Consider the following 17,977-nt stretch of genomic DNA (forward strand, 5'->3'; position numbering starts at 1 on the left):
CTGCTTATTGAAGTAAATAAGGCTGAATGTCTTTGAAACAGAAGATGAGTTGGATGGATGAATCATGGGTAATCATCAATGCAAGGGGTTTTTTAACATTAAAAAAACGTTTTTGTGATGAAAATAACGCAGAGTTCAAGATGCTGCGGTGACATGGTTTTTCTTTAGCTTCTTCAGATTTTTGTCACACAACCAGCTGTTTAGGACAACACATTTGTGCAGTCCAAAAGTTGTATGTTAGCAAATAGCAGAAATGGATGCTGCTATGATCAGTAGTAGAAAGTGAGAATTATGTGAATTACTCATCTGGGTTATATTTCTGTGGAAGTTGATTATTCAGTATACACTTCTATAGTCTCTAAGTGGCTTTCCATATTAGAGAGATTAATGCTCCAAATGGGAAAGTAGAAGACAGACTTGTACAACTTGGGCTTGATGATCTTCGAGGTCTTCTCCAACCTAATGAATCTATCATTCTAAGCTTAATGAATTCCCCTTTCTTGAGGCTATCTTGTAACAGTCCCTGAAGTGAAAGAAAGGAGTAGGACCTTCAGTAGGTCTAGCAGACTGCATCCTGTGTATAATCTCTGGCAAGATGTAAGATTATTTGTTTTATTTCCCAGGTGTATTATTCCTGTGGTGCAGTGGTGGAATCGATGGAAAGAGGCCTGATTTTGTCACCAGGTTTTCCAAACAACTACTACCCAGGGACACACTGCGTTTGGCAATTTTTCATTCCCATGAGAACCCATCTTATCTTGGAAATTTTTGACTTTGACATTTTTGAGAGTTCTGGTGCAACTCCAACCCCCTGGGATGGCTTTTCAGCCCCTGCTAAAACAGGAAATAAGGACATGCGTTCTCTGGAGGAAAACTTGGACTTTGCTCTCCATACTACAAAACCCTCTCTCCAGACCTGGATGTCGAAGGTGGCTCAAAATCTGAGCAGCACAGGAGATCAGTCAAAGGACCTTGCTAGTCACCTGGATGAACTTTCAAGAACCACCTCAAAAAAAGATGAAGCCAAACAAGCATCTGAAGAAAATCAGTCAAAGCAGATGAAGGAACCCAAAGAAATTACCAAGGCTCAAACAGAGGAACTGCCATTCCCTGTGGCTGCTAGTGCCCCAATGCGGAGGCAAAATACCAGTGGTCTGGAAACAGAAGAAGATTTGAAAGGGAAAATCTTGCTTTCCCACCTAGCTGCTAGTGAGAGAGATGAAGTTATGGTAGAGAGCTGGACCCTTCCCACAACAGCATTGCCCATGGAAATCTCCTCCAGCCCACAGTCAGCAGTGGATGTCTGTCCCCATGATGTGCTATATGTTTCTGATCTCATCACATTTTCCTCTCGCTTCTGTGGACCAAATTCACCTTTAAACAAGACCATGGTCTTTGGTTCATCTCTGGAAATGGTTGAGGTTATCATGGAACTAATCACCACGACAGACCGGGGCCGAGGCTTTGCAATGCTCTTCGAATACAAGAATATCACTGAACCTAACACTGTAGATGCTGTGAGGCAGGAGAGAAAGGAAAACATGATGATGCTGGCGATTATAACAGGGATTGTCTTCTTTGCACTTGCTTTGCTCTCTGCCTTCTGCATAGCTTGCAGGTAAGGTGACGCATACCTGAGGCTTTGAAGCATGTGATGTTATCCATACAGGAAAAAGACCAGAAAACAAAGTTATGTTTCCTTTGCTCTGCTAATGCTTGCTGTCCTGTAAGTGTGTGGATACAGAGGAGATCAATGTCAGTCACTACTCCTGCTCAGTTTTCTTTCCTAGTTCTACAGCTCCTATGCCTCAAATTAATTTTCTGTTTCCTGAAGAAATACCTGAAGGGTGAGGCTTTTCTTGGACATTTTTTGTTTCATGGCAGTGGTGCCTTTGAACCTCAGTTTTGAGATGCTAAGTGGCCAGTGGACCAATGCAGAATAGAAAGATCATCTTTCCCCAAGTCTTTGGAGCAGGCTGAGCTGACAGCCTCTGTGTCTTTTCACAGTGATTCCATAGTTTCACTCTAACCATCACTAATGGTCTGCAGAAAAGTAAACAAAAGTATTACCACTTAGAATTAAGATTAAATATTTTCCAGTCTGTAGCATGTTTTATCCAAGAGACTGTGCAGACATTTTAATTCCAGTGCATTTCGTGTGTTCAGCAGTCATCTGCACATCCCTTTGACTGCTAGGGAAGGGATGGGGGCCATGCTGCAGTACCTGTGATTGTCCCCAGATGTCATCCAAAATGACAGTCAAGTGAGCTGATGGTCAGGCTGTGTTGCTGATTTCCAGGTCCTGATGCTAACTAGTTAAATGGCTAAAACCATACCTCTCCACTCAATTGCTTTTGTTTTATGTATTTCTTTTCTCTATATCTATCAGGAGAAAGCTTCTCCACCCCCCAGTACATGTTTGCGTTTTTCTTACTAACCCTACTGAAAACATTTTTGTAGAAAGTGATTTATTTTTTTCCTTTTCAACAAATTCAAAACAGAGCCCAAGCTCCCCAGGCTTTTGTCAAAACAAACAGTATTTTTCAAATGTTTTGACTTCAATGAAGACACCAGGTGAACTGAAACAAATACTGTCCCTTGCAGGGCTCCACTGTGGTGACTGGGTGTTAGTAATAGTGTTAATTTCCCAGTGTCAGCATGCAACTGGCCTGTCTTCCCTCTTCATGCATCCCCTGCCTCATCTGCTGTGCATCCTCCAACCCAGAAGGTCTCAGGATTGCCCAGCTACTCCTGATCACTGAGGTTGGTTTGGTAGAGGAACTTTGTTTTCCTTGTCCTTTTGGAGGCTACATTTCTAGCTATTGCTGAATAAATACAAAATATAGGCCATTGTACTGGGTGTAAGAGAACATGGGCAAGGTGGTGAAGCTTAAATATAATCTCCCTTGCTGTATATAGAAATTCCTGCTTTCGGGGTCTGAGCTTTTCATAGTTTTAAGAGTTAAACTTGCATGTGTTGTATCTAACTAACCTTTTTCCATTTTAAAGTGCTTGCAGAACACTAATTTAGACCACAATTTTTTGCTAGCTCTAAAGGAAAACGTCTGGTGGAAAATGTCTTCCAGATACCAAATACTTTATTTTTATACCCTAGCCAATCTTCAAGAGAGACAGAAACATGCTCCCTTCACTATGGCAGCAGTCAGGGCCGATACACATGTCAAGTAGGCTATTCTTGCTCCATTACCCCTATTTAATTTCACTGTAACTATCCATGAAGCAGAGTATTATTCAAACTAAAAAGCACACTGGCAATCTGAGATTTCACTGGCTGAAGCTTACTCTGCATGGCCTGTTTAGAAAGTCAGGCCATGCTGCTCACATGCACAATTTGGCTTTTTGCTTGTCGGATGTTTACAAAATAAAGTAAAATTCTGCTCTTGCTGACCAACAGAGAAAAAACTGAACGCGTTTTTTTCCCCTCACACAAATGTTTGTATGTTCTGATCACTGCAAATACATCCTACCAGGGGTCCTATGGTGCAGGACCAGGATCAGACTCACTTCTTTTAACACTGGTATTTATGCCTTTTCGTTACTCTACAACTCTTTTTAAAGGAAGATATACCTCAGTCAGCTATTGACTGTACATAGAGCCTATCCCTAGTCCTTTAGCCTCTTGAAAGGCCATTTACTGTCCCAGCTGCCTATATTCCCTGTGTGCAGTTCCAGGGAGGCCTTGATTACAATACTTCATTTCTTGTCAGACTTAAAGCATTTAAGTGAGATCCAACACATGTGGAAGCGAAGCCATGACCTGTGCTGAGTAACCTTGCTTGTGTTGCACTGGAAGAGTCTTTTTTCCTCTTTACTGGGCTAACTGCTTTGAGGCTATTGGTCTCTGGCCCCAAAAGCACTGGTGCTGGTTGGAGTTTGCATACACTTCCCAGCTGTGGGTTTTTAACACAGCTCAGAATCAGACTGCAGAGGCCATTAAGCACATCTAAACCTCTTTTAGTTTGAGCCCACCAAGCTCTATTTCATGGTTCTTGCCCTAAATAGGGGCTTGAAATCAGGTGTCAGATGCGTATTAGCCACAGCCTGTCCTCGCAGCAGAAAATGTCAGGATGGCAAGGGGTGGGCTGAGGGGAGAAATGAAGACGCTTTAACAATGCAGCACACTGAGAAATGGGATCAGCTCTCTGAGGCATGGTAATACTCATCCTGGCTGGAGTGTGCCATTGCAAAAGACGCTAATAGCAACCTTGAAGCTCTTGGCCTTGTAAACTTGCCTTCCACTTTCTTTTCTCTTTGTACTTTACTTGTTCCTCTGGTACCAGGTTTAGCTGTATTTTTTTTTTTTTTTCCCCATTTCTATCTGCTGCTCTTGCTCAGCTAAAAGTAGCAGGCTCTGCCTTGCCAGGGATAGAAATGGCCCGGGATGGGCTTGGCACCTACCGCCACTCCAATGCACCAAGTTGTCAGCAGTGTCTGCTCAGGCTCATTGCATTCAGCCAGGGCAAAGCTCTCTGGGGAAACTCCAAGTCTCTGCCACACTGCAGCTTTTGTTTGCTGTTTGGGGAGGGAATGAAAGCTTCGGTTGTTAGTTGGCCAATAATTCTAATTACTTTTGGCCATGAGGCCTGGCTCTAGTGATGGGGTATTTTTTATTTTCTTTCCCAAGCCCCAAGAACAACAGACATGTCCACCTTATTTAATTTTAATCCTGTCCAATGCAGTCAGACTTTTGCTCGATGGTTGCAACCCATGGATTGCAACTGCATTTTACATCTGCATAGCCTGCCAACGACCTGTTTCCAGTTACAACCCCCTACGTGTACAGCTATTTCATCAAGTCATCATGTGCTGCCATCTCTCTTCATGCAAGCTGCCCTGCCAGTCACTGCCTGCAGCCTGGCTGTCACCTGGGGATGACACTTTTCCTTTGTCATATAATGGCCTCCTAGAGAATCCTCATCACTTCTGGGCTAAAACCAGACCTTTGCTCTGCTATCCTCCTGTTAGGCACAACCCAAAACCCCTCCCTGCCTGTTATAGCTGTGTTCTCCATTTCTGTCCCTCTACACATCGGGCTGGGTTAGTTAGAGACCTAAGACGGCTAGGCCTAGCTGGAGCTGCCTCCTGGGGAACACAGGACAATTTCCACAAAGCTTCCAAGAGACTTCAATTTTTTGGTTTACTTGAGAAGTCTGAAGCAACTCTTTTAAAAAAAAAAAAAATTACAACTTCTTAAAATGATGGAAGCCAGTGTATTTGCATGTTGGCTGGTTTATATCCATGAGCTGTGCACGATCTAAATCGCTGGCCTTTGTGGCGAGGTATTGCAGTGTGCCACAGGACGCGTAGTCCAACTGGAGAATGAGCTAAAGCAAGGCTAAGATCCCAAGTCCTGCGAACTAGCACATCTCTTCAGGCACTGTGGCAGCAGCTCTGAATAGAAGGAAAAAAACCTAATCTTGAGTTTCCACAAAAATTGTTGGCCGAATCTAGAGTCTCTTACCCTTTGCGTGTGTTGGTTTTAAACAGTAAATCAAATTGTTCAGTGGAAATCAGACACTCGATACCCAAAGCGTGATGAGGGAAGAAAAAGTGAAAATGGGGACATTCCAGCCAGTTACCACTTTTTAAATCTTGATTTAAACTTTAGTAAGAACAGGACTCTTCCTTCTCTTACTCCCCCTACCATACTTGCACAGAAAATGTCTTTGCTAGTGGCACCTTACTCTCCCTTTCGTTTGTGCTGCCAAACAGCAGTGTGGATTTCAAGGTAGTTACAGTGTCTCCTGAGTATTGTAGGGCACAGCATTTATAAAGATGGCAAGGAAAGGAGCCAAGTGGATGTAAGGTATTTCGGTTTCTTAATGCAGAACTTGCCCTGTCTACCAATAGTTTATCATAGCTGTCAGTTTCTGAGACTTAAAGTGGAAATTTCATCTTTTTGGCTTTGTCACAGAGAATATGAATATCTTATAAATGGGACAGCTGTATACAAGAATCCAAGGAAATTGTTTTTATTTGCATTTTTGAGAACTTGAACATTTTGTTTGTTAAGTCATGCTAAAAGTTCAAATAACAAACCCAAAACTGAGACCATCCAAATAACTAAAAAGTCTGGGTTGCCAATGCCTCATGTTCAATGTGAAAGAAATATGTGCTAAGTTGTGTTTTCGTAGAGGAGAACATTTCCTTTGTGCTCTTTAATCCCTGGGTGGGAATTTTTTAACAAATTTGCTTGCAACATGCCAGTTATTTGAAACAAGAATATTTTATAGGAATAGATCAGATTTTACTACATTTTTGTCATGGATTTTGGTGGGAAAGAGCTGGTAGGAGGGGAAGAGATTAAAAAAAATGAATGCAATGTGGAGAGAGCAGGGAATTCTCCCACCGTCTACCTGAATACCTTGACCACCCCACTAATTCATTATTTTGGGGCATGTTTTGCCAGGTCGTTTCTGCTGAAATTGTTCTGGCGTCCAGTAAGAGCATCGTGTGTGTGTGTGTGTGTGTGTAATATTTACATACACATTTTCCACTCTGAAGTATTTCCTTTTTGGTTTGATCTTGCTTGAGAAGGCAATGCCACTCCTACTTGGAAGCCTTGCCCTGCTCCCCCTTCCTGAATCAGTGTATTAAGGAAGAGCCTTCCCTGCTTTAGCCCTGAGTTCCCCTGAGAAGCCCAAGCAGTGGCCAATGCCATTGTGCCTCCTGGAGTAACAGCTATCTGTCTGGACCTCTTCTGGATTAAATTCTCAAGTGCCAACTTGCTCTCCTCTTTTTCTGTAATCTTCTCTGTATTCACTAGGAATAGCAGAGGGGGCGTGTCATGGGGTTTTTTTTCTCCCTCAATTCACTTGTCAGTCAATAAGCATTTTTTAAGAGATCCAATGATACGGTGAAGGAATGAAACACACCATACCCAAGATGGAGCACATGCTGGCTCCCAGCCAGCCTCATCAGGTGGCCTCTGAGCCCCCAGTTCTTAAAACCAAACAGTAATGAAAAGATGACTGAAAACTTGAAGTCTTGGCTTCAACACATCACTACCAAAAGCAACTTTGCATGGAGGAGATTAAGTGCCTTAAAACAAACCAACCCCTCCAACAAGAACAGGAAAAACACCAGCCAACAGCAGGGATAGTAGGGAAAACAGTAACACAGGTCACATCATATCTGGTCAGTGCCTTAATGCTCCCATGTGTCTCTGCACTGTCCCATGGAGAACTGCCGTGCACAAAGACAAAACACACTTGCTTTAGTCATTATTGCGTTCATTACTACAGCCCTTCTTTGTGACATCTTTAAGTCTTACTCATCCAAAAGTAAATAACGCTAGTTGTTTCATAATCTCTGTTTTAGTAAAAACATGAAAAAATGGTTAAGAATGTGCTTTTGTCTCCCTTCAGCAGAGGCACGTTTACCCAGTAATCATCTGCCATACTGCTGTCTTTTAATAGTGTTCATACAAATGAACATCTGATGCTCTCTGCTTGCTAAATATAATCCAGCACGCAATATTGGCTGCACAGACAAAATATTCTCTCTAACAGCATAAGAATGATGTCACTGCCCAGACCAAAGGCAGGATTTCTGTCCTGCTATTTAGTTACTGACGTGAAAGAGCGGCTGGCAGGGGGGAGCCTGCAGCCTGGTGGGACTTGGCAGAGGTCTGAACTCCTTTCCTGCTTTTGCAGCGATCATGGAAAGAAGATGATAGGTTCTTCTCTTTTTCAGCTGACTTTCCGCTACATGAGCGTATGATTTTCTCCCTTGGCCTACAGGCCTTGTTGCCCTAAGCCTTGGCAAGTATTTTGGATGCTGCTGTAGGCAGGAGAGCTCATAACCTGCTGGGTCCCCCTTGTAGGATGAGCACAGCTGAGACCTTCCCTTCTGTGGATCTTTAACTCACTCGTGGGCTTGTTGTTGTTGTTGCTGTCTCTCCTTTCCAGGCAGAGAACGTGCCCCAAAAGGAGCTCATCCAACGCATGCAGTGACCAGGAGGTTAGTGCTAATGGCTTCAACAATTTCTGATTCTCTCTTTCATATTGGCTGTTGCACTGTTTATCTGACGATGTTTACTGGGGCATGTTCTGAGTTGTAGAATGGGATCCAGAACTCTGCCGTTGATATCAATGAGCTCCAGCTGGTGGTGCCAAGTCGGGAGAATGAAAACAACAACCACTCTGTCAGCCGGGAGCAGGCGGGTAAGCACAGGGCAGCGGCCGGAGCAGGTCAGGACACCCCATAGCCCCTGGCCAGTTAATCAGATCATTTCTTCCTTGCAGTCCTCCTCGCTGTCTCGCCTGTGCACAGCTGGAGAGCTGCTTCACAGCAGAAATCCTTTGTTGTGGGAACTATTCCTTGCTGCTCTCCCAACTTGCTGGTAGGGTAATTCCCCTGGCAAGGAGCATACACAAGCACAGCTCCAGGATGCTGCCAACAAAAGCTGTCATGGCACATGGCATTGCAGAGACACTGGGTTAGCAGAGCAAATGTGTCAGGTTCAGGCTGTTACAAACAAACTACAGAGATCCATAAATTGTGGAAGAGTTTCACCTGCCTTGTGCCTAACCTTGTCTGGAAAGGGTGGGTTTTACAATGCTTACATTGGCTTTGGGCAACTTTGACTCCTGGAGTTAACTTTTTCTGAAAAGCTTTATGGATGAGACTGCTTTAGGTGGCATTTACTTGAGAGTGCATTTCAAGAACAAGAGACCCCCAGCTGAGCGGCAGATAATGTCACTTGCTGCAGTTTTGAGTCACAACACATGAATTATACCAGTGCCCATTTGGTTGGTGAAAGCCAACAGGGAGCTACTTTATGTTGTGTTGCTACACACCATCAGCTTCCCACTAAACCATCAGCCATTACACACAGCTCTCATGAGGATATCTTCCTAAAAAGCTATTTCTGTGCTCCCAATCATGGCAGTTTCCCACCTTCTTTGGAAAAATCATCAAGGAGGTTGTGGCTAGAGCTTTCCTGGCCAGGACCAGAGGACAGGCCCTGGGGACACATGCACACACATGCTTCTGCGGCAGTCCCTGGAGCATAAGGTTGCCTGTAGGAGCAGCATCACTAGGGTTTAAGCGAAAAGCACAGTTCCCAATATTGACAGGGATGAGTAAATAAAGAAGGAGTTGAGCAAATCTGCAAGTTTCAGATCTACAGCACAACCTTGTGTGTTTAGTATGAGGCATTTGAGTTTGGGCCTGTCTTTATTAGAAAGCAGACCCAAGAGTGTTCCTCCCCGACCCTTTTGTTTTGTTTTTAAAAGCTTGCAGTTTCAGCAGAGCAAACTGTTGGCTGGAATTTTGTTCTGGCTGGTGCAAGAGACAGCCAAAGCCTGCTCTAGTTTGTCTGGGGAGAGAGGGAGGAGGGTTTGTCATGGAGGAGTTGGGAACAGATGTTTTGAACTCTTGCAAGCAGTCTTTATAGATTTTTTTTTCTTTTCTCAGTCACTTCCTGTGGAGGCAGCACAGAACGGTCTCCTCAGGACACTGACCCAGATGTGCCCTCCTCCATATCTGCAGTGACCACTGAGACTGGGAGTGATGAAGTGTTTATTATTTCTGCTGGACCTGGTGCCAGTGGGCTGAGCTTTACCACCTACAAAATACAGGTAGGAATGCTCTTTGGCACCTCTAGCAAGCCATGGGATGTCCTTATTGGACAGCACTTGTCATATCTGTCCGTTTATGCTTACTGCCCACTTTGCAAGAAAGTTAGTGACTGAGCCAGGTGGTTCTAACCCTCGAGCTGAGCTGCCATCAAATGACACGGGCTGTGATCCCCCGAGCCAGCATCTTCCCAGCTTTGAGAAGAACAAGTGCAGAAGTCTGCCTTGGATCCTATAGGTGATAAATGCAGAGGTCTACCAGCAGGCAGTAGGACCAGCCGTCAGAAATATGTTAATTGGCAAAGATGATGTTCCATTAAAAACATCACTTGTAACAACTGAAGAGCCTGAGAGTCAGACCTGCTCCTGCCCACCACTACCAGCTGAGTTACTCAGCTCCTTAGAAGGTTATTTAACTGTCTCTCTAGGCTGATGTGAAAATTATCAGTGTATGCTCCAAAAAATTGAAAAGTGAAAGCACTGAGATCCTTTCAAATACACATACAGAAACCTGAATCAGTTCAGTAAGTTCTCTCTTGTTTTAGCTCTTTCCCCTGCACTCCTGGTCAGTTATTTGTTTAGAAACAGATGATAGCTCAGAAGTCTCCGGTCTGGCTGCCACTTTTTCAGCCTTGAGCATAGCGCCTGACAGAGCACATCCATTACAAGTCTATATTAAAGCCTTTCCCAAGTCAATACTCTCCTATCCAGTGCCCTCTCTCTTTTTCCCACAAGAAGAAAAACAGCCAGCACAAGGAACTCACATGCCTCAGGACAGTCTGTAATACTTCTGTCACAGTTTACAAAACAAAAGCATTCTGTATCCCTGCACTTGATTAGGAAATTAGCCAGGAGGCCAGGCTGGTCAGGATTTTCCTACGCTAGTGTGAGACACGTGCTATGCTTTTCCTCCAGTTGGCTACACTGATTAACAGAGAGAAAGAAGAGAAAACAGCTCTTGTCCCTTCCCTTGCCTGGGCACATTACCTTCTGCAGAGCAGGGCACTGGGAGCTGTATTGGTGCCCAAATTGGGCACCCTTGAGCACCTGCACTCCTTGGTCATTCTTTCCAGTGGAGAGGGCTTCACCTGCTGGCAGTCATGTACAAATACAGCTTCTAGACCGGAGGGAAACCCATTTTCCTCTTTTTCCCCACTCTAGTCAGAATGAGTACAGTTAAAGAAAAACATTTCTATTCTGCCATCCCTTCTGCAAGCAATCTGTTAGAGAAGATATATATGTATAACACACACATAAAATAGTGTTAAAACAGGTCTAAGTGACAGTAAACCAAAAGATTAAAGTGACTTACCACATTATTAATGCAGGAGGCAGCTCCTTCTTAGTGATGTCTATGCTGCATACAAGTGATACTCTCAACCATTAAGGAGCAGAAAACTTATCCAGGAAGGGTGAAAGGGCCTCTTTAAAAGCACTGGGTCTTTCCCCACAGCTGAAGACTATCCTCCCCAAGGAGGGTGGAAATTGAGCACAGCAGGCTGATTACAAGCCTGCGCTTCAACGGGATCTCTTCAGGCCACTTGCATTACTCAGGGTTACTGGATGTTAGAAGGTTACTGGATGTTAGAAATAAACATGTTTACAGTTTAATTTCTAAATGTGTATTTTTAGGGTGTAAAATGCAACTGGCCAGCCAGCTCCTGACTTTAGTCTCTGAGCCCTGCGGAGGGTATGGTGCGTATCTCTTGTGGACCAGCCCTAGGCAAGTAGGATGAGTTATCCACCGGAGCATAGCCACTTTCTTGGCAGGAGCTAAGAAGTTATCCTCATGTGATAAGACGTGTGAAATCCTGAGCCTTTACAGTACAGTAAACAACGCCATCAGACTCACATCACCCAAAATACTTGACTAGAGAAAGCAAGCTGTAAGGAGTTTTCGTTAAAAAAAATTATCCAGGTCTTTTTACTGAGAAGTGGTGGCTGGCCACTTAGTGTTGTGCCCCCCAATAAGTGTGAGCCTCAGCTCTGCTGGGCAGGAGCCAGTGATAAACTGGCTTTTGCTTTTTAGCTTTTAAAACCCATTCGAAGATACCTATCCCCTGTCAGGAGGCAAGGGCTGGGAGAGCAAATACGCATCTCTGTATGTGGACTAGCATGAGGAAACAGAGGGCAGGATGGCTTTCTGATGGATTCTGAGGTGTCCTCCAGGAGGGTCATGGCTTTCTGTTTGGTTTAAGTCCTCATTCAGCCTTTGGCTAACTTATAACTATGACCGCTGGCTTCTATTTCAGACATTATACGTTTCAGAAGCAAAGGCTGGAGTAAAGAGTATTATCGTGGAGGTTTAAGAAACATGTTTTGCTAAAACATTTTCAAAAACCTAGAAAATACATTATTGATCTTCATAGTTACTTCCAGTATATCTGTCTCAAAACCAGTGACTAGCTTTTACACCAGTTTGGAAGTACGTATAATAATATTACAATAATAAATGCTAAGACAGCCTGAAGAGGCTTCTGAGGAGAAGACAGCGGGCTTATGAATTTATAAGTGAAGATTGTTACTTTAATCAAATCTGAGACTAAGAGTTTAATATTGAAACAAACTTATCCAGAGCCTGAAGCCTCTTCCAGCTTCCTACTGAGAGTTTTTTCTGCTGTAGCAGCTAATTTCTTGCCTCTCTGCCCATCCACTTCCAATATGACATTTTAACTAAATAGTTTCTTTGATTTGCAGAAACTTGAGAGATTCAGAAATAACAAATGACAAGTTTCTGGTTTCTCAGGACTTTGAAATCCAGGACACGTTGAGATTTATTTCAGACCCTCTTTAAGGACTATGTGAACTTTGGGAATGTGGATTTTGCATTCTTCTCATGACAACCATATTCGCACAGCTGAAAATTAAAAATACATGTAGAGTTGTGGAACAGGAGGCTTATATAAATAACAGGTGAAGTATTAGTAAGAATGAAAGGAGATTCTTAGGACAGTTAAGGGTTCTTTAACTTTTCTGGCTTTAAACTCACATCAATATTACGGACAAAGATTGTGACTTTAAATGTAACATCAGAACATCTAAAGTATGGAAGAGATCTTTAGAAGTTTTCTGTAGTTCATTCCCATGTCAGATCAACTCTGCTTATACACAGAGCTGGTGACAATGGTTTAATGTGGTCTCACCTTCCAATGATGCCTATTTTACACCTGCCTAGATGTCTTGTTCTACTGCTAAAGCACGTTTTCCACCTGAAAAGCACTTCTTACGTGAAATTAAAATCTCCTTGGCTCCAACCTGGGTCTTGTGCTTCTTGTTCTATTCACCACAGGCACTGAGAACAGATTATTCCCTTTATCTTTGGTTTAAATTATTTTTATTTTCTTAATTCTTCCCTAACATAGGATAAAGAGCACCACTTACTTCAGTTTCCCCTCCTGAATTGTGCATTTTTGAGACTTCTGATTCTCTTGCTGCTTGCTTCTGGATTTGTTTCAGCAGGCCCCATCCCCCTTGAAGTTTTGTTTCCCCAGACAGACACATCTGGAGCCTTCCAAGAGCCAAGCAGAGTGGAAGAATTATGTTTTACATACTGAAGTTTACTACTCTCATCTGCCAGATATCCCCAGTAAAATAAAGCTGTAGATATTTGGTGTATTCAGTAGTGAGAGTGGTAGGACTTTATTTCCTATGTCACTGAAATGTCCAAATTCAGTGTTAAACCTGAAACTGGGGAAGGAAGGTAAAATTTTCATCCAGGGAAGCCAGTGAACTTCAGGCAGCCCGCTGGAAGAGCAACAAGGAGAAGTTGCATTCCTGATTCTTGTCCTGAGAAGAGAACTGCTGAAGAAATCAGTCTCTTACACTAACAGCATATTTTTTAAGTATTTTTAAAACCTTTTCATGAAAGATGCTGAAAATTATCTTTATTTACTCTTTTCAGGACAAAAACCTAAAAAGAAGTGTCACGAGCCCAGCCTCTGTGTCTGACTGGCTGACTTCTAATCACATGGCTGCAGGAGCAGACGCTGTTGAGAAGGGGAACGTCCAGCTGGAAAATCACTGTCCCAGACAACGCACGTGGAGTGCCCGCACTTTCCATGACTTCCTGGCTCCAATACCACATCTACAGAAAAAATGGTGCAGCTGGAGCACCAACAGTCCCTTCACAAAGCTGGTTGACAACAGCGTAAGTCTTGCAAGGAGGGGAGGACGTGGTGGTCGGGGTCTATGCCCCAGTACCCCCAGCTGCTTGCTGATGGGACATGTTTTCCCCTCAGCCTACTGCTTTGCCTCTCCAACCTGCAGTGCAATACACATTTCAGTCCATCTTGCTTGGTGCATGGGAAACTCTTTTGCCTAAGTATATTGTAATTTATTTAGACTTTCCTGAAGTGCTAAGCAGCTGTATTTCCCAGCAGTTAGCACCTGGTTAAGAAATGATCCCTAGTCCAGAAAAACATTTAAAAATGCCTTCAGACTAAATTATCTCATTGAATGTTCTGACACGTACCTTTTTTCCCCTGGTTATGCCTCCAATTTATTTTAATTGACTTATTACTATTGCATTGCGAGGAATCCGTAGGTGTGGGAGGGATATCTAGGTCTCATTGACTGTAATCATCAAACTAAGAGCTTGTTACAAAGCTAATAGAGGATATTTCTTCTTTTTTAAGGTAATAACATAGGTTTTTGCTAAAGAATGTAGCTCACCTCTAACATAACCAGGAATTTTAACTTTTAGTTCCCTTGGGATCAAAGTTGCTCAAGCGCTTTACATGGGATGTCTACTAATTTATTATTATTTTGTGCAGGGTTTTCCTACAGCTGCAAGATCCCAAGGTGTGCCAACCAGAAAGGTAATCTCAGCCACTGAGATAGAGGGAGCATCAGAGACCATTTACTCTGATTCATCTGTCAGTAATGCCTCATACCCCCTCACTCTGTCTGCACAAAGGCAGCGGAAGCTAAGCTCCTGCAATTTGAAGAAATCCAGGTTTGGGAACCCTTATTTTGGATTTTTAGCCAGTTCACCTGACAGCAAACATGTGAGGTCCGTGGATCCCTCAAGACACCTAGTGGCAGCATCTCCAGTTAACAGCCAAAGCCCCAAAAATCTTCTAGAGAGCGCCAACCCACTAAAAATCAACTTGGTCAATGGTTCAAAAACAAAGGAGCTTATGGTAGAAACAGATAAAAACAAACCGGTTTTTGTTATTTCTGAAGAAGGGGATGATCAGCAGCCTCTGGTTCTAGCAGAACATCTTAGTCAATGTGCAGATCATCTATCAGAGCAAAATGCAGTGTATGCTCCAGCTGTGCCAGATAAACAGCCGGTGGTTCTGACTGTTGAGGGGAACAGTTCTGCCAGCTTCACGTCAAATCTTCCCCTTTGGGCAAAATCCCCTGGTTTATACAAAGGTCACGTGAAGGCCCCTAGCTCTTCCAGGGACCAGCAGAGCTCAGCAGTTGTAGATGCTAATACTACTGAGACCTCACAGAACTGTGATCCCCTAGCTGCTCCTACGCTATGCCAAGCTTCAGTCCAGTGATGCCCTCAGAAAGACTGAAACATCAGTTCACAAAAACAGAGGCAACAGGGACGTGATCAGAGTGGAAGCTGTGCCAAGTAGCTGGGTGTGGCAGTCATAGATGGATGCAACTTTGTTAAGAGCGGTCTTTGCTTCCCACCCGTTGGGACTGAGATTACAAGGGTCCATGCCATAGCACAGCACAAATGCCATCTTCCCTTACGTTCACTAACCTCATCTCTATTCTTCTGCATGAAATTTTGGTGTGGTTTATACAAGAAAGTATCCTCTGAAAAGGTGCTTCAGACTGCAGAAAAACCTTTTCTCGAATGAGAAACAAAAGTCATTTGAGTGGTTACATTGCGGTTTCTATCTGAAATGTAAATCAGTCCTCTGTCACTGTGGTATCACTTGAGTCTTTCTGTTGGGAGCTATGAGTTAAATTCTGTTTATAGCTGTGCCTGTACAATCCAAGCCTTGCCAAGCCAAGGTAAGAATTCGATCATGCATGTTTGCATACAGTTTTGTAAACTTAATTTTAAGCATTTCATAACTTCTGCACTCTAGCACAAAGTTTACCAAGCATTAGCATGTCTAATATTAAAGACCATGGTTATCTCATATCCTAACTCTTTAGAAAACTGTACAGACAAGCTGAGCAACCCAATACTGGATGCTAGTTCTATAAAAGTCTGACGTAGCTTTATCTTTGTTAGATCTACATAGGCTTAAAACACCTCAGTAAACTACATTTTTAAGTGCTTCCTCATGGTAACAGAAGCACGTGTACAGACACACGGAAATACTAGGAATAATCTTCAGCATCCAGCACTTGGATATTTGCAGCTGCTCTGATCCTATATCCACCAGCTATTTATTGCTGGTAACGCACATTGACTAGAGAATTATTTCCCTTCCTTTAGCAGGCAAGACTTAAAAGACAAAATTAAGTGGGGCAAACTTTGAGTGCTCACTTTCTTTAGAAATGAACTACTAAGTGGCTGTGCCTCCCTGATTACAAATCCAGGGCATTCAATGGAACACTGAACCAAAGGGAAGCCTGCTAGTCCTATTGCCTTTAATAACCCCATCAGTATTTTAATTGCCTCCTGGTGATTTTTTCCTATCGTTGCAAGAGACTCCTGATGTTCAGCCCACAACTTAGAATTTTTTTGCTTTCTTAAATGAAAGAAATTCCCCATGAAGCTGTATTTTGCAGCTGACACAGCATATTGTTTTAAAGCAATAGTATGTCATAAAACAGGTGTCAGAAATCTTCTGTACAAGTCTTCCCTTACATTAGCTACAGTGTGCATTGAGTTATCTTAAGCCTTCTATGCGAAGGCGTTTAAGTCTGATTCTTGAAATATTTAACTGAATTATTTATGATTTCACCTGCTATTACAGCTTCCATTTGCTACCTATTAATGTCTGAGATATGCAACACAAGATTGTAGGTTTTGACTTATATTTTCTATGTTTACGTGTCTATGTAGACATAGAAGCCTTGCCTCTGGTAGCAGTGGAAGCAAAAACGTATATACCCTTGAGCAGCTGACTCGAACAGCAAAGAAGTCTCTGCATTTGTTTTTACCAGACTGTGTTGAGTAGTTTTGAAGCACAAAAGTCTGGCTCCAAGTTGTTGGTTTGTTGTTTTTTGGGGGGGGGTTGTTGTTGGTTTTTTTTTTCTAAATTAATGCTACATGATTCAAAGGGAAGAGTTAATATATTTATGAGTCAAGCAAATATTCAGAAGTCTTCAGTACCCTAATAACAACTTCCACTGCATTAAATTAATATACATTATAATTCAGTCAATGGTTCTGTTACTTACTACATTTCTAAAGACTGAAGTACTAAAATCTACTTTTGAAAAGTACTTGTGTTCAGTTATTGACAATAGCTACATTTAAAGGGCTGGGAAAAGTGGCTTTTTCAATAAAAGCATGTTTAATTCTTCATATCTACAATGCAATGAATCTTATTTTGTTTATTTTGCTGAAAGACTAAGTTGTATGGGCACTGCCTCGAAGCACCAGTACATTGCGTGGTGTACACCAGTACAGCAACCTCCCTAGTGGTTGCTGCAATGGAAAGAACACAAAAGCTGCTGCATCATTCAGTGAGCAAACACCCGAGGGTTAGATCATTTGATTTCTCCTCAGTAACGTAGGAGATAACGAGGTGGCTCTTTACACTGACTTCCTCTACTACCTAGCTGTGTAACCAAAGAACACATTCTGCTAAACCTGTGAGGACTGCTGCCAGAGGCTGGCTTCTGTGGGAGTTTGGATTTCCTTTCATATACTGCTTAAATTAACACTGTGCACCTCTTCCATCCCTGCCTCCTGCAGCAGTCGATAGCCAGTTACACACAAGACACTAAACCAGGTATCATACGCTCAGCACGGACTGTATACACAGACATGTTGAGAGTGGCCCTCCTCTTAAAGAGGATGCAACATTGAGCAACGCTGCTTATTCTCGGAACAGATGTGGCTGCTAGGCCAAACTGCTCAAAGGTGGTGTCTTCTGCCCCCAAAGTTACTGAAGCCCAACTGGTGCATCTGCAGGGACACCAAGACCATCGCCTTGCTCTTGGTCAGCCTGGAACAGCCAGGAGTACAACATACGGGAGACTCAAGCTTAAGTTCCTGACTCGCCTTTTGAAGTTGATTTTTTTTAGGCAGATCCCTAAAATTAACTGCTAAAGAGGTATTCTGTACCTTAAAAGAATTTATAAAAGTATTTTCTTCTTCTTACAGCTAAAAGAACTGGCTTGAAATTCTGCTCTTTTTTTTGCATGTCCGTCCGTGTCCCGTCCCCCCCCCCCGAAGCAGCTTCTACCCATACTCTTCAAAAAAGTCATAGCACAAATTTAAGACA

The 17,977-nt window shown here is 43.0% G+C and overlaps 1 protein-coding gene across 1 annotated transcript; it reads left to right on the forward strand.

Moving 5' to 3' along the window:
- The first annotated feature begins 253 nt into the window (after window positions 1-253).
- On the forward strand, window positions 254-15,121 carry LOC104346268 (uncharacterized). The gene is made up of 7 exons (XM_009950965.2): window positions 254-282; window positions 596-1,618; window positions 7,932-7,983; window positions 8,084-8,186; window positions 9,442-9,605; window positions 13,504-13,749; window positions 14,375-15,121. Exons 1-7 carry the CDS (start codon window positions 254-256, stop codon window positions 15,110-15,112), a joined length of 2,355 nt encoding a protein of 784 aa, XP_009949267.2. The 3' UTR covers window positions 15,113-15,121.
- The last annotated feature ends 2,856 nt before the right edge of the window (window positions 15,122-17,977 follow it).

The sequence above is a fragment of the Leptosomus discolor genome, chromosome 16 (genome assembly GCF_034619465.1).
Source record: "Leptosomus discolor isolate bLepDis1 chromosome 16, bLepDis1.hap2, whole genome shotgun sequence".
Classification (NCBI taxonomy): Eukaryota; Metazoa; Chordata; class Aves; order Leptosomiformes; family Leptosomidae; genus Leptosomus; species Leptosomus discolor.

What these genes read in the sequence shown, in the direction of transcription:
- LOC104346268 (XM_009950965.2), top strand. Translation starts at nt 254, where the DNA reads ATGGATGCTGCTATGATCAGTAGTAGAAA. An exon ending in TGTCAGCCGGGAGCAGGCGG is followed by an intron (nt 8,187 to 9,441) that starts GTAAGCACAGGG and finishes TTCTTTTCTCAG; the next exon opens with TCACTTCCTGTGGAGGCAGC. An exon ending in TTACCACCTACAAAATACAG is followed by an intron (nt 9,606 to 13,503) that starts GTAGGAATGCTC and finishes TACTCTTTTCAG; the next exon opens with GACAAAAACCTAAAAAGAAG.